Source organism: Teleopsis dalmanni, chromosome 1 (genome assembly GCF_002237135.1).
Source record: "Teleopsis dalmanni isolate 2A chromosome 1, ASM223713v2, whole genome shotgun sequence".
NCBI lineage: Eukaryota > Metazoa > Arthropoda > Insecta > Diptera > Diopsidae > Teleopsis > Teleopsis dalmanni.
The window spans coordinates 88,510,550-88,532,801 of record NC_051846.1 but is presented as its reverse complement, the minus strand read 5'-3'; the positions used below and the strand labels follow the sequence as shown (position 1 = coordinate 88,532,801).

Below are 22,252 nucleotides of genomic sequence, written 5' to 3'. Positions count from 1 at the left end.
TTCAATTTCGTATACATATAAAAATTTTGTAATTAAGTAATAATAAATTAATCAAAAAATATTTTTAAAGAACTTAGTTCTATCAGAACGGTTCGCTGGATATTTGCATTAAAGTTCTTAGAGTTATTATTGCTATAATATTATATTATATATCCTAATTCAAACTTTGGATTTAATAATTTTAAGTAAACTTTTCTTTAAAATACTCCTATAGTCTATTGTTCGGATTTTACTGAAATTTTTGGGTAATATGCATTTGCTATAATAAAATACAAAAGTGAAATGAGATATTTAGTCAAGAATATAACTGCCGATAATTTGCAAATACATAAAAATTTTACATATCATCCATTGGGCTCGACCTCTGAAAACGTAGTTAAAGCATTAATGGGTATTTTTATTATTTTTATATGAGTTCTACATTTAATTCTTCATTTTAAAATGTGGCTCTTTCAATATATTATTATAACACGTTGGTGCGTTCTGGAATTAATATATAAAGTCTGTTCTACAGTTTAAGATCTCAAACTGATTACTCCAATTGAAAAAGGGCTATTTAATTTTATTAAGTTTAATGGTTTTGGATTTTTTAGAAGTTATAACTTATTTTTATTCGCATTGTACAGCATAGGCAAGAAAATGAGATTAATAAATATTTTTCAAAAGTTTTAAGCCCCAAGCCATTCCTTTAATGAAGCCCTCGTATTCATTCCTTTAAAAAAATAATTATAAATGTCCATTTCGAATGGTTTTAGCGTTTCATCGCTATATGTTTGATGTTCATTATTGTGCTTCACCATAATGATCAAGCCGCTTTCAAGCTCGATCAAAAACGAGATCAAGCTTTAAACCTACTTTAGAACTCTATATTCTCCAAATCTAAACTCTATATTAAATTATTATGTGCATTGAGAACGCCATTGTGTTCGATTTTACGTTAATTTGACATCCCGTCCTCAAGAAATTCGCAATCGTTTATTAAATTTATTGAAAGTTTTGACGTAAAATCGTCCAACAGCCGGTATTACGGCCAGAAGAGTCCTATTGTACCAATTTCACTATTGATTACACATAGCCCTTTAAACTTTTGTGAACAAAGTCCAGATTTAATCTAGAGAAGAGCTTGTAATCTGTTCTGATGACAGAAATTCCATCATCTGCATTCCGAATTAGCAGATAATCGTAGTTAATGAAGGTGATATTTCGGGCCATAATGACCTTTTATGAAACCCGTTATTACTCTTAAATTATATTTTGAGAATTTAAGAATGTTTTTGTAGAAGTACGGTTTTGTCAGTGCGTTGCTTTGCCTAAGTTCTGAGAAGTCTTCCCAGTACTCGCATATGATTTTCCCACTTCTTGATAATTTGTTTTGTACCGGCCTAGTTCAACCCACAAACAGGTTGAGGGCCTTGGAAAGCAGTTTTCGATGCAGTTCTGGCTAGCTCATCAACTTGTTCATTTCCCAAAACTACTCTGGGACCCGGCTATCGTTTAAATGTGCTTTAAGTTTAAAATCAGGTTGATGTTTTTAGTATTTAGTGCAATTACAAGTAGAAATGGTGTGATTACCCATATATTGTTCCTTTTCAAATGTCTTTTGTACTCATCAGTTAACAAAATTGAAGTTTCGATACGGTTTCAGAAGTTACAAATATAATTCTAAATGTTGGACTTGGAGTTGCATTGGGCGTCTTTGTCTGGACTTAAGTTTAAGCTTTGGAATTGTTGTTAAATTTTTTCCATTTATCATCACATTTTTATTATACAATGTAAATTTTTTCTGAAGAATTCGTTCGATAACATATTGCCAACTAATTTTGTTAAGTTTATAAGTTTTTAGAATCTGAAATATAGCAAGATATATTGAATTTTGAAATAAAGTATAAATAGTTAAGTTACCGAATACCTTTCTTTTTCTCGAATTATTTATATATCTGGAACAAACTCTTTTCTTGAAATTGAAATTCAAGGGACACTTTTGTAGAGATGCCTTAACTAAATTAGATCTTATATAACTGGCGTTTGTATTTTGCGTCAATCTATTTATCTAAAATAAATACAATTTAATTTTTTTGTAAATATATTAAATTTCTGAAACTTACTACGTCCAAAATATTTGTGGATTTCACTTTTTTTATTTTGGTTGATTCTTCCAGTTGTGTTACGTTTTCTATTTTAGATTCTGGTACTTTCATTTTACTCTTTTCAGATTTGGTTTTATCGACTTTGCCAAACAGACCTCGCTGTTCTGCCATTTTTATTAAGAATTTTGCATTTAGCTGTGTTATATTTTGTCTTTTTATAAGAGAAAAAAAGCATCCCGACTGTTGTTTGAGACAATTATCCTGATTAGCGCAGATATCAGGTATACTGTCGGAAACAAATTTATCAATATCTGGCACGACGACATTTTCTACACTTTCGTTTTTGGATTCAACATGTCCATTTACTGAGTTTTCAGTTTTATCATCAGCTCTTTTTCTTGGGGATGAACTTGTCATAGCAGCTGAGGGTATATTGGCTGCTTCTGCTTCCGCTATTGCCTCCAATCGTTTCTTTTCTCTATAAACATTTTGATGCTTTTCCAAAGCTATTTTATTGATTAAATCAATCACATAATTGGCCATGTCCTGATTTTCAGAATCAACAATTGAATGTGTTTGATATAAAATAAATTGCGTATGAGATCTCGACATCGCCATTTGTAAAGTATGCAACTGCTCTTCTAATATTAGGGAAACTCTGTGTTTGCCCTCATCACTTATTTCTGATTCTGTTAGCACTTCCAACATGCTCAGATCCCCTCCGCGTGAACATATTAAATCTATTGGATCAGAAATGTATGAATATGAGTTTGGCGGATTAGCGAAAATACCCACTACTGTGGCAAATCTGTTCGACTCTAATGGGAATGAACTAAACGATTCTGCAAAAATTCTTATATTTGAAATATTAAGTTGCTCCATATATTTCCTATATTCTCTTAGGGAAGAACCGGCTCCATATACATAAAAATTATTTACACGATTAACTGAATAAAATAGTGACGCAAGATATGCTGTGGCTCTTGGGGAAGAAATATGCGTTTGCAATATATCTCCATCTAATTCGTAGTAATCCAACAGTTTTGACATTATTGCTGGCCCATATGAAAAAGTTTTGTCCTGAAAATTTACAATCAATTATTAGAAGTCGATATTAGTATTAAATAAATTATAACCCTCGACCAAAAATATACTTAAAATAAAATTAAAAAATTAAATTCACTTAATTTTATATAGGTTTAATGTATTTGATAGTAATCATTCAGCTTTTATTATTATTTGATGTTGTTTTTTTATTGATTAAATTATTGATTAAAATCTAAACAAAGAAGGAAAATTTATGAAAAAAAGTCCAATCAAGGGAGAATTGAAATGCTAACCTAACATGGTTACATGACAACTCGTAAAAACTGTATACAGATGGATCCGAAACTCTTCAGGGTGTTGGATTTTAATTTAATCTTATATCTGAGTATACTGCACATAGGTATGTTATTGGTCTATACTCATGTCCCCCTTATCAAGGAGAATTCTCCTTTCCAATCTCCAATAACTAGCTAGATTACTATTCATTCAGAACTTCATTAAGTATCTACTGTTATTATTTATCATTCGGTTTTCAGCTTCTATTTCTATTTTTGTTTACAGTTTTCACATCCCTTAAAATACACTCATGCATAGTTTGTTGAATATTTCCGATTCTCATATTACATCAACTGATGATAATTGGGTTAGAGGGATACATATTTTTCTTACAATTTGTTACAATCTGACCCTATTATGTATTGTGAGTAAATTGTGAAAGTCCTTCGGTTGTCAAGTCCAATTTGTAGGAACAGTTTTTTGCTTTATAAGACAAAATAAAGACGCGACCGCTTACGTTGAAGTATCATTCTTTATTGAATTATTATTCTTACTCTACCTTAAAACTAGCAACTACATAATTGTGTTAGTACGTCGGCAAGCACTAACACAGCAAAGGAGCATGTATACACTTTATTATCTCACTAAAGTGAAGTTTCATATTGCAGCATTCTGGCTGCTTGGATATGGCTAAAGTCAATGATGGGAATATGCTGCATAGGCATATTCACAACATTGTACGTTAGCCATTCAAAGTTCTTTTATATGCACCTTAATATGCATTTATGGAATTATATATATTTACAAAGTGTACGCATGCTATAATAAATGTTATGACGATTCAAAAACATTTAACATTTATTACTAATAAAATAATCACTTAACATTCAGCATCTCACATATATATCAGAGATTTTTTACAACTTTTAAAATGGTTTCTCCAAGCGAATTCTCTAATGGGCTCCGACTTCGGAGTGAAATTATAAAAGTTACACTGGTAAAATGTGGTTAATAATGTAGTTGATCAATTAAATCATAGCAGTTTTAACATTAGCGAGAGTCATAACTGTTGCTCTATGCGATGGCGGAATTTCGTCGTCTAAAATGAATCTACAAAATACTCTTTCATAACACGGCCAAATAGTACATACCAGAGGCGACGCGTCGAATGGTTCAGAGTGTTCACTAATCACCTTAACAAAGCTTCCTTTTTAGATCTTTTTTTTATTAGGTAAATAATCTCGCTATTTTCCTACTTAACATTTTTTATAATAGCTTTTCCAAACATATTAACATAAACACAAAACAAATACATATGTTAGTTACACCCAACATTAATTATAATTAATAAAAGAGAAAATACATTTCTCTTAAAATATACTTACTTTCAGAATAAAAACTGCACCGCGCTGCAAAGCAGCAAATGAAATAACATTCACATTGGGACTATGTTCAGTATTGAATAAACACAAAACATACAAATAATTATAAAAACAAAAGGCAAAACAAGTCCCGCAAAATATGTACGTAAAATAAACATAACTCTTAAATTACTGCGTGCAATCGGTTCAATAAAAAAAGTGAACCTCCAATGTTATGCGAAGTAAATACAAAAGAGAAAAGAAATGACTGAGCGAAAATCGCTTTACATTTCACTAGAGGTTCAGTCGACTAAACTGAACCCGAAGTTCATACAAAGCGTGCAAATACAATCAAAGTCACGATTGCCGTTTTATATGGGCAAATGGTTCAATTAAAAAAATTGAACCGTGCATAGTAAATACAAAGTAAATGAGTAAATGAATGCATGAGAGTTTCTTACTCTTATGTAGAGGTTGGAAATAAACCAAAAACAAAGTCATTATTGCAATTTTATACTAGCAAATGGTAAAAGTAAAGAAAAAAATTAAAGAAATTTGAAGTGAAAAATAATATTTAGAAATGAATTAATGTGTGATTAAAGATTTGATTCAAATATCTTTTTTTAAACGATCTTCTGGAAAACAGGCTTTAATTCATAAAATGAATAGACCAACTCCAGATATGAAGAACTTGGTACCTGATGCAAAAATGTCGAAATTTGTGGTAAGTCGCCGTTTTACTACAGCTACAGCTTTATGGTAAATAAAAACCAGTGGATCACAGGCTGCGAACATTTAAATAAATTGTTTTGTTGATCTTGTATGCTATTTGCTTGTGGAGAGGACAAAACTCAGGAGTAGGGGGAATACGTTATACTTGGAATTCTGTTTTGATCAAATTGTGAACACCTTGCCAAAAAGCTGACGCCTCGCTACTGGTACATACTATAGTTTGTGATAAAGTTTACCATAAATAGCGAAAGACTTTAATGATTCCAGCAAGTTTCTTTAACTTTGATAGCAAAAATGGACATAGCCAAGGACAAGTGTGTGAACAGTGGCCTTAAAAGTGTTTTCGAAGTAACATTGCACCTGGGCACACACGTATATCCAGCAGTCTTATACAGCATGGTATTAATGGAATAATATTGGGTATTTAACATAGTTTTTTAGAACGTTTTGTAAAAGGAACTTGCTTAATCAAAATATTTTCCATCGTTAGCTATGACTTTTGATCGTCTTTCTGGCAATTTATGGTTTTCATTAAAATGAATTGTATCGTTTTTTGATGCAATCCATTCATTCAGCAATTTTTTGATTTCTTCGTGGTTTCTAAAGTGCTGGTTTTGAAAGCGTGCTTTGCATTGATCGGATCAAGTAGTATTCTAATGGAGCAAAATCTGGTGAATAGAGAGCACGTGGTAGAATTTCCAATTTAATTTTGATATTAAATTAATTTAAATTAAATTATTAAATTAATTTTGATTAATTAAATTAATTAAAAGTTTATAATTTAAAATTAAGTAAGTTTTATATATTTATTATGTTAAAAAAAACTTTATTTGTTCAAAATATTCTAAAATTATGTATCAATAATTTATATATATAGTATATAATTAGTATATAGTATAGTATATAAATATTCTATAGTATATATATAGTTTGGTATATTAATTCACACTTTATGAATTTGCATGCGTTCAATAGTTTGTAGGAAAATAAAAATTCGGTAACACAACCACGTACGGTACAAGTTAAATAAATTAATTGATTAAGTTTAGTTATATTCTTCACATTAAAAAGAGATTCCTTTCATTAAATTTACTCTCTATATTGTCCCCTAAATTATAAATTAAAAGATAATTTATGTAGATGCATCTACTGTCTAATACTTACAAATATAGTATACTTGTAGTAAAATTGAAGTTAATATTACGTACACAAATAGCGGAGTTCATCAAAATAATACATAAAAACGTACCTGCATGATAAAAAGATGTTTAGTCATAAACATGGATTTTGTAAAGTCGCCTCGATCTTCTGGAAAACATGATATGAAAAGTGGACAGATATTATCCCACGTACATTGCATTATTTGAAGCGGCTTATCTTTGCAATTGCGTATCACTTCAAAGCCCATATCAACAAGAAGCTTATTTGCAGCAGTTTTATTTCTGAAACGCAAAATATTACCTCATTTGAGACATATAAAAATTTAAGAAATAATAGATAAACGCAAAAGATTTATGTGTGAAGGATGCAAATACCGAATAAGAAACGGGTTTATCCATCCAGTGACAATCGGATTGGATGCGGCTTTTGCTACTTTCTCATTTCTTAAATGAATCGGTAAAAGTTGAGATAGTTTAAGAGCTCCATGTCATATACGCATTCGCGATATTGAAGCAGACAATGCAATACGAGAGTTCCATAAGCAATCCGCAAGTTCTAAAATATATTTGCAATCAAAAACACAGTCAAATTCAGTATTGAAATAAAACTAAAGTACTACTGACATAATCAGTCTCTATTTTTAAATAGTACTTTAAGATATATGAGGATGTTAATATTGTATCTTGGTGTTTATTCGGCAAAAAATTTATAACTTTGACTGCGTAACGGTCTTTTACTAAAGCAACGAGCTTTAATAAAAGTATCATATGAAATTAACAGCATACCTTCTGCTCAAAAAGTTTTTGTTGTTTGTTAACTACTCGTTAAGTAATAGACCTTTTTCAAAAATTTTTTTTGTTATGTTGGTACACCCTTTCTTGATATATGGTACAAATTTGAGCACCATTTGTCAATTAATTTGTTTACAGCAGCTGTTAATATGAGACTACCTCAAGTGCATTTAGCGATTTTTACTTTGGAAAATTCTTGTTGTACGCGATTTTTTAACGAAACACGGCACCACTGTCTTCGCTCAGGCACTATACTCGCCAGATCTGGCGCCGTGCTACTTTTCCCTGTTCTCAAAATTTAAATTGCGCCTTCGTGGTAAGCGTTTTGAGTCGGTTGAATCGGTTGAATCGGTAAAAGAGAATTCGCCATACCGGCACGGGCCTTCGAGTGTGTGGAAGATTGGGTTAAGCGTTGGCATATGTGTATCGCTTCAGAAGGAGCATATTTTGAAGGAGATAAAATAAATTTGGAATTAAATTTAAATTTTTGTGTTTTATTTACAAAATCCGAGTACTTTTTGAGCAGAAGGTACATAATAATCAGTAGATATTTCGAATGGCGTTAACGATAATAATATTGATCAATTATAATTACATAAAATTACCTTGGACTTGCGATTCCTGATAGAGACGAAGCTGCAACTCAACTTGTTCAGCTGGACGTTTCTTAAAGTTTCGATCCAATAGCTCATAGAGCATTAAACAGGTTCGGTTTCTATCGTTAAAAAACTTGAAGCATGTTCAATACAAATTCAAATAATTAGATGTTAATTAGATTCTAAACAATGTTATACGTATAAATACATTTGCAATTAGGTAATTTAAAACCTAATATGTGTGTATTATTTCATTAGAAATATAAGGTTACCCATTTGTCATCCTGATTCGGCAGCTCTGTTTCAGACAAAAATCATTTTTCTAGTTTTATGTTTTTTTTTAAAAGATGGACTGTTTTAACTTTTCTTACACAATTTTGAAAATGGCAAGGATGAGACATTTCCGATTAGTATAGCCACATGATTATCAATTTCTTTGACGAGAAATCAAATATATAGATGTGAAAGATATGAGATTTTTGTGGGATACATGTTTATGTAGGTTATCAAACTCAATCCGAGCTTGACCATATCTCGGTCAAGCTACGGCCAAATTATTGTCAGCTTTGTATCGATAAATCATTGAAAATTACCTCAAAAGACAGTTTTTAGTCATTTTTACCTCTTGCGAAATATTTAATTCCAAAATCAATTTAATTCATTTAGTCAACATTAGTTCTAAAAACCAAAGAGAACCGTTCATCGTTCGATGGTGAGAATGAATAAGCACCAAGCTAATGTATGTTGTGACCAATAACTAAATCACTTTACAAGCTATAGTTTTAAATGCACGCACTTGATTTCTTACAATTAAAATTAGAGGGAACTACGTGTAACCGTAGTTCCCTCTAACGTGTAACCGTTGGAGAAACGTTTAGAAATTTGGTAATCAGGGGTTGAACCTCGATAGTCATTTTAATTAATTAAGGGAGATTTTGAAGACAACCAGTCGATGTATTCATTACTGCTAACCATCACTGGCAGTCAAATCGCTTGAAAGTGCTACCCGTGGTTGCTAAAGTTAATTGATTTCAACTAGACCAACGTGGTGCACAATAATCAGATGCAAAATATTTCATCTAGTTTCTCAAATCTTCACAACTAGAGTTGTTTTGGTATTCTCAAAGGATGCCCGAATGGTATTTCGATAGGATTGGCACAGAAATCTTTTTTTGAAAGAGTACTGACTAGTGTTCAGTACCAACGGAAGTGCTCGCTCCAGTCGTTGTGGCAACGTTTACCAGTTTTCTGCGTTCTATGGAAACGATTAACTATCCCATTTGCTGAAGGATAGTATGCTGTTGTATGGATGTGCTTAATAACTAGATGAAAACGTCGCGGAGAACCATTGATTTAAATTGACGACTTAAGTTTATGGTGATAGTGTGCAATATCTCAAACTCTCCGTTGAATCCGTTGATGGTAGATTGTGCAGAAAATCAGCTGATTCTTTTCTACATCAATTCTGCATGACCACATAAACAGCTTTAGACTCATAACCGAGTAATGCAGCACTGGTGTTTCCTTTTGTCGACTTTTGCTATCGAGACCAATACTATTTGCATGGAGAATGCGAGCATTGCCTTAAACTATCTACAGACAATGCATAGGGAAATGGCGTATTAAAAAGCTAATGAATCCAAATCGTTGCACATTATATTTACACTTAAAAAGACAATTTACCCTCCTATTATAAATATTAATATTAAATATTTAGAAATACATCTCGATCACCGACAAGTGTGACAGAAGTAGATCTCCAATAATAGAAAATAACTGGGTTTGAAGATGTGTTATATGAGCTAATATAATAACATAACATAACATATATATAATATACAAATTAATTGTGAAGTTGATTTGCATGTACGGAATCAAAATATGGGACTCAGATGCAAAAAGTTACATCAAATCATACGAAGATTACGAAGTTCGTCATCAATGAAACAATTCATCAGAATATTCCTACAGTGATGGAAGAAGTTCGAAACCACAGCACGAAGTACACTGCAAAACTCATGAGTCACCCAAGTATCTTTACCGAACAACTCATTAACTACGAAGGAGATTGGAGTTCTCCTGAACGGCAAATAGAAGTTAAATACGCGGAAAATAAAAAATCAGTATATAATAAACTTTAATGTTGCACTGTATCTATATAATGGTTTTTCAAGCATTTTTTAGCAGATTGAAAATAAATTAAATTTAAAGAAAAAATTAAAAATTTATAAACATATAAGAAGTCATATTTACCTTTGGAAAATTGGTATAAAATGCAACGTCTGTTAAAGCATTATTTAATACAACTTTATCTGAAAAAGTACATGCATACAAAGATATGCAGAAATGTTATTTCTGGCATACGTACAACGAAAAACGTCATATATTAGCGAATAAATTTTCCTCATTTCATGTTCATTTCTAAACTCAACTAATTCTGGTGGGTTCGATAAGAGTTTAGCTGCTTTCGATATAATATCCAAAGTCCATAAATTTTTTGGCTTAGTATTTACCTTATACGATAACCAACCGCAAGTTTTTGATGTTTCCTTTCGGAAGTCGCTTGGAGATGTTGAGGGAGATATTTTTATAATATTTAAATCAAATACAGATTTGTCTTTCCTTCGCATAACTTCCTCGAATGCTCTGAAAATCGAAATTCATAGTTTTTTTTTTCATTATAATGGGAATCAAAATCAAAAATACTACTTTTTAAACAGTGCATATGAAACGATGAATTCGACATGATTTATTATTTCCTTAGCATTTATTAAATATGGAACTTATATAATTTCTTAAAATAATTCAAAAAGTAGCTATTTTTAAGCCGCTTTTGATCAGATATAGTGTCGATAAAAACGACATAGGACTTCACACCCTATCGACTAGATCAATTGATCTGATCTCCTACAATGATCTCCTACATGATTTATTGCATTTTCAATATATGTCACTTTGTTTTAACAATTATAAACCATTAAGATGTATTTATTCTAGTGTGCGATAATTTAGTATAGGACAGCGAACCCAACAATTAACATTATTTATGTCAATTCTTGAAATTCAGAAGATGTTTTCATTTTTATTTAATTACTGTTAATTCACATAATTTATAAAATTAATTTAAAGTTTCTTGGCTTCTCCGACTTACTTTTTTTTTACAAAAGACTTAACTAGACTTCCTATGAAGACTCTATAACTCCAATTAGTACATGCAATTTTTCCATTATTAACCAAACAACGTGTAACTGGAAGCAACGGTTTCTCAAAAACTGCCCGATTTCTCAAAAACTGGAAATGAAAACAGCTGACTTCACTAAAATTCGTTGCATGTAATCATATATCTTTTCGATATATGTAGAGGGCGACAAATCATATATCTTTTCGATATACGTCATTTCAGTATTAGTGAACTCAATATTAAAGCATGTTTTTGAAGCTCAATTGAACAAATTTAATTTCTGCAAAAAGTACAAAGTTTCGTTAAACCTTTAAAAATCAAAGATAGTGATGACAAAAATATTAAGTCCATATTAAGATCTGTGGCCCTCTAACCTATTCAGTTATTTGTACTGTCCCGCGATCTTCTCTGGACTGGACAGCCCTAGCTTAGAGCATTTTTTAACTTATTATACTATTATTATCGTATATTATTATATTATTATCGTATATATATTATAATTACTATATATACGAACTATACGTTTTATGTTTTTGTGCCTCCGGCATAAGAAATCTGGGTTTCAATATGTTAAGCATCGAAAAGTGATGCTTGTGAAAGTGATACCGAGCCATTTCCTAAAGATCTTCTTCATGTGCTGTTAAATACTTATATAAATTAACTAATTCCAATTGTTCTCCGTTGAGATACCACTTATTATCGTATGCAAGTTGCCTTGAATTTTTTTTAAATATTATTATTTTTGACTAATTATATCATTGAGTAATCGTTCAGTCTATTTATGATTAGCTGCATCGCTCATGGTAGCTCTGCAAACAGCTTCACATCATCTGCGTACATCGGAACCTTAATTTGCACACCATCAATCATAACGCCACCGTTTAAAAAGTTGACCACATCATCTTAAAATAAAGTAAATAAAAGTCGACTTAAAACACAGCCTTGCTTAATACCAGACTGTGTAGAAAAAAATCAAAAATAATACTTCCATCCCACACTGCTGCTTTACTACCGTGATACAAGCTCCAAATAATCCCCATAATTTTTGTTGACAATCCTAAGTTCCCGAGCTTGTAGAAGACCGCAGTTCTTAATATTTGTTCGAACGCCGTTTTAAAGTCCATGAAAAAGACATAGTTTTCGATTTTTACCAACATATATTTTTGCAATATAATATATATATATATATATATATAATATAATACATATATAATATAATATATATATAATATAATATATAATAATATAATATCCATAGTGGAACAGTCACTAAGAGTGGTTAAAGACAAGTTTTTCTATCTATTGTACACGATATTCCCTACTCAGACTTGGAAATCATTTAAATAATAGTCATGATTCACAATTAACCTTTACTTAATATTTGATAAAGGATTGTATACATTATTACAACAGAACAAGAAGTAATAGTAGTTTCATTTAAGTCGAAGTACACATGTAGTAGATGAAATAACATTAGATTAATGTTAAATTAAGTATGGGAGACTTAGCGAGATCCGTCAATTGATTGGAATGTATTAATATGAAAATTGTGAAAACTAAAGAGTTTAAGAATTAACCTTGTATGAGAATTGACATAGCAAATATATTATATTTTCAATATTCTATTTAAAATAACGTGATCAATTTTATTTAACTTTTATAACTAGAAAAAGTGACGAAATAAATAGGATAACGAAGAATTTTTTATATGTACAGAACCTTTTCAATAGGTATTCGTTATAACATAAAGTCAGTCAACACAGTTTATAAATATATTTTAACATCATTTTCTTATTGAACATCGGTTGTAGAACTTTTTTTTTATGGAAATTAAGTAAAATATGATTTATAGGCCTGTAGCGCCTTTCATGAGATACAAGCTAAAATTTTTAAGAAATTTTCTGCTAAATTAATATTAAGCAGAAATTGTTAATTGTTAATTAATGCTATTTCATTATTTATCCAAAAATAAATAATGGACCCATTTGTTGAAATAGTGTTTGATTTCTTTTAATTTAAAATCCTACTTTGTAAGTGATTGGTCTATAACATTGTCCTCTCTCTCTTCAGAAAGCAAAACTGAATAACGCGGATTATACGAGCATCAATAAACAGCAAGCAAATCTGAAAATTCCAGCTAACAATCTTAATGGTTTAAAAAATAGTTTGCACTTCCTGCCAAATTTTTGAATTTCTAACTTTTTTTAATATAACCATTTTGTTAGAAACAATTTTAATCTATAAAAATTTATCTGTTCAAAAACTGCAATACAGTCCGTATGCAATTTTTTGCGGTAAACGAGGTGGAAAAGCCAATTGTAAAAATGAGAAATTGAACCAAGATCTAGACGATTATATTGAAATACTATTTATGAACAAAACATTCAGAGATCTCAAGAAAAAGTAGTAAGCAGCATAATACAAAGTATTATAGCATTCTGCGATAATAATGGTTTGGTAGTTGTAAATGGTCTTACAACCATTGTTGTAGCCGGTTATTTTACTTTTATTGGTGCAATGTGTGGCTCAGTAAACGATATAGCAGCAGGCAATATCACATAATATTGCATATAATGTAATAGAACTTCAAATGTCATATGTTGTTATAAATTAAATTAAATTACTTCTAAAATTAAAATGGAGAGGTAAGGATAGAAATCAGTACATATAGTACGTTTAATATAGAAACTTTGCCAAATGTAATTAAAAAATAAGTTATCTCTCTCAAAATACAAAAATTCAGAATTTAAAATTTTTTAAAATTGAAAGAAGAAGTGGACTTGGTATGTACAAATTTTAACCCGGTGTAAAGTAATTACAAACGATTTTTAACGCTGATTTAGATAACTTCCGAATTCCTCCCAAACATCTGCAGATACGCAATAAGATTAATAAAACATCTTCTACTAGGCACTCTTATTGAAAAAGATGAAATCCAAAATATGCTCCCCGGGATTAAATTAAATAATAATCATAATTCGATCCCTTACGAATTCTTCACAAACGCCTGAGTGAACTCATAAAAAGTTTATGCAAACATTTACAATGCAGTCGACATGCAGGATTGCTTATGCTCTAGATTACTTTTCTCAATTACTAATAAGGAAACGTGAATTTAACGATTAATTATAAAAGTATATTTTTATGCACTCATAAAATCATAATCTTATGAAATGTTAAGAAGAATAAAATCCTATGTAAATATCAAGTTGCGCGTTCTTTGATAAAGTATTTAGAAAGACATTTATTTATCGTTGAGGTTTCCTAAAAACGTTTTAGAAAAACGAATGTAGCTGGGTGAATAGTGTCAGATTAACCTGAATATTTTAAAATACGCTTTGATATACCAAAAGGATACCCATTAACTCTCCATTTCTTAAACGATTAACATGAACATATTGAAGAAGGGGGTAACATCGGGGAAAACAAATACTTGTTTATTAGTGTATACCACGGATAACTTTATCATGTTATTAGACGACACCCGCAAATAGGCAAAAATTAATGACCATCTCGGAAAATAGTGCCTGAGATGGAATATATATGGAAAGACTATTATCTCGAATGAAAAAGTGGGTATTCAAAATTAACCTCATAAATATAACAAACGAGGATATCTATTTAAAAGTATTATTTACACCATAAATTGGTTTTAAAACACGTTTTTAAAGGAATGACATTTTTAAAATTAAAGAAATATTTCTATAATGAAATATAAATATTATGAAAGCTATTTAAAACAGTTTGCAAGGCCATACAGATGCCGGGATTCTTATTAAGAAGTAGTTGCTTTTCATTAACCTTGGAACCAAATATGGACGATGATCGCCTGTAAATCTTACAATTACAACGTAAACCGTTTCAGTGTAATAAATATTGATTGCCAAATTTTCTATCTAAATAAGCACTTCATAAAAACGTGTGTTGGAATAGAGAAATAGACCAAACTTCTGAACTATATTAAATATCTTGGAACAAACAGTTGAGCCTAGAAAATGGAATGAAAGAAACATGAAATTAATAAACAAGATACTCAAAGTGAAAGTAAAACCTGGTAAGAAAAATTTTTGGACAGTAGCATCAGAAACAACTATTTTGAACTTAGTAACAATAAAATATAATCGTTAATGAAAGATCGCTGTTACGTTAATAAGTATTATATGTAATTCAGAGAGAAAACTTGAAAATATGTACCATTTAAATTCAGTCTTAACCATATGAAATTGAAAGCATATTTCTTCCAAGACTAAAACTCCATTAGATAAATGCTACCGCAACTCTAAAATCAAAATATCTTAAAGTTAGCATTATTATTAGTAGTTATAGTAATATGTGATATTAGATCAAAGTTTCCTTAATTGATCTTTAAATCAACACTTTAGGTAAATAAATATACAGTAATGAACTACAACAACAAACAAACTACAACAATCATTTTATATTACTTAATTAATTGAATTTTTGGCTGACCATACAGTCTTTTTCGAGTATTGCCAAATATCCATCATCAGTGGTCTTGGAAATAATTCTTGTATTTAATTATTCGTAAATAGTTTTTTTTTTGAGACTGCAAGTACCAGCAATCGAACTCGGGTCCTACCAAATGTGAAACTCAGAGTCAGCGCTACTTAACGAATTGACCCAAAGCCGTACCTCACTTTTTATAATTCCACATTTTTCTAGAATTTTGTTACTTTTGCTATGAAATATTAGAACGAAATCATAAACCAGCTGTAGAATAATTAAATTAATTAATTATATTTTTATTTTTAATTGTTAAACTTTAATACTACTCTGTTTATAAAGGCATAGAACCTAATCTGGGAACGTGATACTGAGAAAGTCATGCCAATGTTGAATAAAATAATGTATGTTGGAGTTATTTATTTAAATTACGTGTTGCCCCTTAACATGATGTGGATATTAATAATATTAATTACATGTAAATAAATTTGAAGATTTTGAATAATTGCACTATATTATTGTAAACTTAGAAAAATCTTCTGCTGAAATACAAAAAAAAACTTATTTTACATTTTTTTAAATTGTATTTTCACATATTTATTTTTTCTTAAGGTAAATTTTTTTAAATTATTTAATATAAATTCCCTGTAATATTGTAAATACAAAATGCATTTCATTTTGCCGAATATCTTTTGAAAAATAACGAAATGTATAACTTCTTGCAATTCTATAAATATTATTACTCTGATCTTCTGGAAACTAAGAAGATCATGGGTCTAGTAATACATTATTTATGTCATGAAATGTGCACTATTATCACTGTACATATAGCTCTAATCAGAAACATTGTGAAATATATTATAATTTCTTTTTATTAATATGATTATACACATATGTATGTATGTACTGTAAATACTTGTAAATTATTAAGTTGCATATTTCATAATTCACACTTTTATTTAAAACAATTAAAATATTTTTAGTATTTCCTTTGTTAGCGCTGTAAATTATAAATGATATTTATACGAGAGAAGATCTGACACCAAATCTGGTCATATTATATTAGACTTACTTGCCACTCTCCACAGCTTCATTAACTATTTTCTGTATTTCAAGAAGTCTGTAATAGAGTTTTTCTTGCCAGTCAGGGTCACTTGGTAAAAATACTCGTTGAGGCTTTTCTCGTTGCAAAACCAGTTCTTTAAATATTGTGGGGTACACAGAAAATATATCGGCTAAACTTAAAAAAAATAGCTGATTAGACATGCTGAATAGATAGATAACTTCACCAAATGAACGAACGATTTAGACTAAACGAGCCAAGCTACTCTGTAATTGGCATTTTAGAAGTAGGCCATTGAATGAATTGAACACTTGCAATATTGTTCACATAAATGTTGCTCCAACAATTTATAAATATTGCATTCGTGCTTAACACCAATTCAATAAGTTACGAGTCTATATGCAAATATCCCTCTTAGTAATTTGTGTGATTTACTTTTTCCTCATGCAATGCTATTTTTAATTTATAGGGTGACAGAAAGCAAACTTTTTTAAATAATTCCAATCAAAGCACATCCAATCACATAAAAAAAAAACTATCAATAAATTGATCACGAAAACGTAATGGTAATAAAATATATTTCAAAAGTTTGGCAATTTGAGGTTTCGCTTGCAGCGCATACACACACACACTCCAAATGGAACAATTTTCCATTTTGGGAACCAGACTATTGCCGGTTACATGTGTGTACATTACGGTAATACAATAATAATCAAATTCTCCACTTTTAACTGAAAGTAATAGTTAGAAAGGAAATCTGTGCTTTGTCCTTGACATGTCTCTTATAAACTTCTTCAATAAATGTTATTCTATCAAAAATATGTGATAGGCTGCTCCATTTTTAATTTTATCTGTAAGCGTACTGCCCTCGTTCCATTCATAGTTCTTCTGAAATTACTATCATGTGAAATGCAGTTAAAAACATTCTTTAGATATTTTAAAGGTTAAATTATCCATTTCACATTATACATTATGTGTATCATAATAGCATCTATATTAAAGGTACGACCCTAGAGTCAGTTACATCTATTTCTAGACTATTTTGCAGTGTAAAAGTCGATATTTACGTACAAATTTTTGATATTTTTATTGCTTTTTAATGTCACAAATTCACTGATTTTATATTTGTTGAGTTAGAAACACTCAAATAGGTCTATGCTATTTCAAGCATTTTATATTATAATAATAGTTTTAAAATGGTGTCAATTTGGAGTTAATTTTAATTGAAAATATGCAGAAAGTGATATTGAATACTTACTATTATTTGTTTTTATGAAAGGCAAAGTTTTGTTAAAAATTAAATTTATAATAATACCTAATTAAAATTTATTTTGATTAGTGTACTAGAATTAATATCGCAATAAGCCATTATTTGACTTCAAATCGGCTTTGGGCTCAATGCCACTCTCCAACCTAATCTTACCAATAGTAAAACTGTGCTCCAAACTTTTTATATGTATTGTAATGGAACAATAATAACTTTGATAGTATGCCAAATATTTAAATCACTCGTCATCAAGCAGATTTTTACTTGTAATATTTCAATATGTCTTAATAAGATAATGAGTAATTTGTATTAATTTTTGTGCTCAAAGCTACAGCCTCTCAAAATCCGAGCTGGAGATTTGTCAAAGGCAAAATGCATTCAAAACCAAATACTGGTCACAAAGACATGCCCACAGTATTGCGCTAAATAACGATACACGGGACACAGTGATGGCTAATCACCGGACGTAAGCGCCTTGGAATGTCTAGCGATATACTGTGGACATGGCTTTGTAACCAGTATTTGGTTATGAAGCCATGACTGTGACAAATCTCCAGCTCGGATTTTGAGAGGCTGAAGGTTTGAGCACAAAAATAAATATACATAAGTTAGTTTAATCTGCCTGTTTTTTCACTGATTCGAAAAATTAACGAAAATGCATAAACCTTTTGAAATGTTCGATTATAGAAGTCTTTAAAATTTTCAAGTAATCTGTACATTTAATGTATGACTATCACACTGGAAATTACATTGATGAAATCATTTAACTTATCCATTGCAGATATATTATATATATTATGTATTTTATTTTATATGGAGAGATGTTTAAGGTTTTGAATTTCAATAATTTGAAAAGTATAAATATATGTTATACAGCCGGTTATAAAAATATATTTTACCTAGACATTTTTAGTAAACTTGAATCAGATATCTCCTTGAAAATATTCAAAATGTGAATTATGTGTACAAAACAATGCATTCTCGTGAAGTTAAATGCAATATGTACATTGCATGGCCTCGTAAAAGACGAGTTCTTTTAAACATCAGTGAATTGTTTTCATTGTTGGTTAGCAGTATGTAACATACTGGTAGCTATAAATAATAATATGTTATGAAATACATTATGTTTCATGTTAATATTAAATATTAGGTATCGGCGCAGATTTTCATCATTGGAAAATATGAATGTCCCAGTCATTAATTTTATTTAAAATATCCGTCTCTATTTTATGACTAATTGTAATTAAGTATTACAAATATAATCTTTTCTATTCAAATTATTTGCAATGCCAGTTATGAAAGAGACAATGCCAGGACTTATGTAAAGAAATCATTACAAAATCAAACAGGAACTAACTATACTGTAGTTCAAACGGTTCTAATAAAAGTCACAAGTATGTGGAGCATAACACAGGAAAACGCAACATATTGTATACACTGGAACATTGTATCAATTAATGAACGAAAAGGCATGTTATACACAGAGTTCTAATAAAAAAATAAGACCAACTTTTTTTATGGGTTGACTAGAACTAAATTTAAAGTGCCCAACAAAAGCTAACCAAACCAAACTAACTATGCTGAGATTTGCATTCTTTAGATAAGTGTGGTGGTTAGGGTGCCATTAATTTTCGAATGTCGGAAAATTGCCCGCGGCACCCCCCAGATCGGTTCATTTTACTAAAAAAATAATCTGTGTGAAATTTTAGTTCAATTGGATAAGTGGAAATGGTGCCCCAAGAGCCTCAAAGATTGGAAGATAACGATTTTTTCCATAAAATTCATCTTTGATTGCTCATATCTCCGACATATTTAATTATACATAAAAACTGTCTTCCTAAAAGTTATAGATCTATTAAAAATAAAGTATTCACTCATATAAAGTTTTTCTGTATTTCTAATAGTTATTGAATAATGAGTTCAATGAATGAATTGTCTACTAAATTTGCTACAAAATAAGTATAGTATATACATATATATATATGTATAGTTATATAGTATAGTTATAGTTATATACATAAGTGAGTTTCTGTATTATTCATTGGAATGCGAAGTGAACTTTATAATATCCTATCGTATTGATTAATTCAAAGTGATTACATTAAAAAGTGTTACCGAGATGTCTTCTTTAAATATTCGTTTCCTTTATAAGATTCGTAAGGATAACCAACCAAGAGATGATTATAGGGAACTTCTGGAACTTGCATTAATGTTTTTAGGAGAAAAGCCGAACTGTACAATAAAGTTTCGACCTCCTGGAGCTATACATCATGCAAGATGGATGGCGAAAGCCATGCATGTATTAAAAATATTTTTATTTAGGAAAAAGTTCAAATTATCTACAGAAGAAGAAAATGTTCTTTACGGTATATGTATATTTATTACTAAAGTGTATGTTGAAGTATGGTTTAATGCTTTGCCATCAGTTAAAGTTCATTTTCAAGATTTTAATTTTCTTTCTATTCTCAGACAATATCAAAAAATTATATTTGGAATTTAAGCTCAAAGCTTGTTCATTTTGCTTTTTTGGATTTAAATATATCACCTGAGACAAAGAAAAAGATGGTTTCAAATTTGAATATAGATAGTGATGACAAGGAAGTCAGAAGAGTATTAATAGATCCCGCAAAAATAACTGAAATCGTCGAAAACGGAATTGAACAGTTTGTATACAAACATACTAAAAACATTTGTAATCGTTTCAAGTTATGCGATGACTTCATGAAAATATGTCCCACAAAATGGCATGAAGACCTTACGTTTATTCAAGCTAAGAAAACGCTTTTAAGCTTGAAAGTAGTAAACGATACGGCAGAGCGAGGAGTAAAACTAATGCTGGACTATAATTCAATTTTAACAAAAAAGGAGAATAGAAAACAGTACATATTAAAATTGTTATCGATTACCGCCGTCGTTTTCCAAGTTGTAATAAGGATACTTTGCTCCAGCAACTTTAACTAAAATTATAAAAATTATGTCGGACAAACCTAGAATTAGTACTTTTTTATTATTAGAAAGATTAAATTTTGGAAAAATTGAATTTATTTTTAATTTTTTAGAAATAATAAATTTTTTGTAAAGCTGAAGCGAACAATTACATTCATAGTACTTTCAAAGCTAGCAATCGGGTGACTTCAACTTATTTTTTGTTTTATTCAATAACTATTAGAAATACAGAAAAACTTTATACGAGTGAATACTTTATTTTTAATAGATCTATAACTTTTAGGAAGACAGTTTTTATGTATAATTAAATATGTCGGAGATATAAGCAATCAAAGATGAATTTTATGGAAAAAATCGTTATCTTCCAATCTTTGAGGCTTTTGGGGCACCATTTCCACTTATCCAATTGAACTAAAATTTTACACGGATTATTTTTTTAGCAAAATGAACCAATCTGGGGGGTGCCGTCAACCGATTTTACAAAAAAAAAATTGCCCGTATACCTTAATGGCACCCTAGTGGTGGTGTTTGCATTATCTAAGTTGATTTCTATAAGAGCAGTCATAAGCGCAACATTGTTCATTAAGAAAACAAAGAATACTGTGTGCAGCTTGACTATAGTGATCATAGCTGAATCAGCATAAACAGTAAATTAGATTCAGTGTATTCAGATGTGCGTAAATAGGAAGCGTGACTTTGTGTCTATTTTAGGATAAATTCCTATACAAAAACTGTAATATTGCGCTTTGCCTAGTAAAACAAAACTTAAATTGACAAATATGTGGAATAAATCGACATAACAGGAAGGACATCACACCATTCAGAGTTGCTGTTAGCAAGCGAATAAAAAAAAGGCGAATATTGTTCTTGTAGCTTAGCTTGTAGCGACCTATTTTTTTTTTAAGCATCTCTGATTTAAACCATTATTAGTCATTGCAGCGCCTGGTAATTAAAAATAAATTTATTTATAAAGCATTTATCACTATAAAATTCTTCTTATCGATGTCTGAATATCCATCAAATCAGACCAACCTTTCATAAAACTGTCATATATGCGATCCAACTGGAACTGAAACTGTTACAGTAAATCCTTCCTGTTTTTGAAATTCTTATTGCCAAATTACATGCGTAAGTATTTTGCTCACTTTTAATTTCGTGTACCTTCAGTGGCGGGCCACAGGGCCCTGCAAAAAGTTGTACATATTTTTTAAAACTTTAACTCCTCTTAACAGAGAAGGAATGATGTTGTTTGTCTCTTATTACGTGAATATCAGAACCTT

At 30.1% G+C, this 22,252-nt stretch overlaps 1 protein-coding gene across 1 annotated transcript; it reads right to left on the bottom strand.

Moving 5' to 3' along the window:
* Positions 1 to 211: 211 nt before the first annotated feature.
* On the bottom strand, positions 212 to 16,989 carry LOC119669964. The gene is given in 9 exon segments (XM_038080027.1): positions 212 to 1,846; positions 1,910 to 2,050; positions 2,106 to 3,167; positions 6,753 to 6,945; positions 7,039 to 7,219; positions 8,061 to 8,184; positions 10,305 to 10,363; positions 10,420 to 10,697; positions 16,769 to 16,989. Coding segments are annotated over 9 exon segments (2,430 nt in total). The 5' UTR covers positions 16,963 to 16,989; the 3' UTR covers positions 212 to 1,648.
* Between the last annotated feature and the right edge of the window lie 5,263 nt (positions 16,990 to 22,252).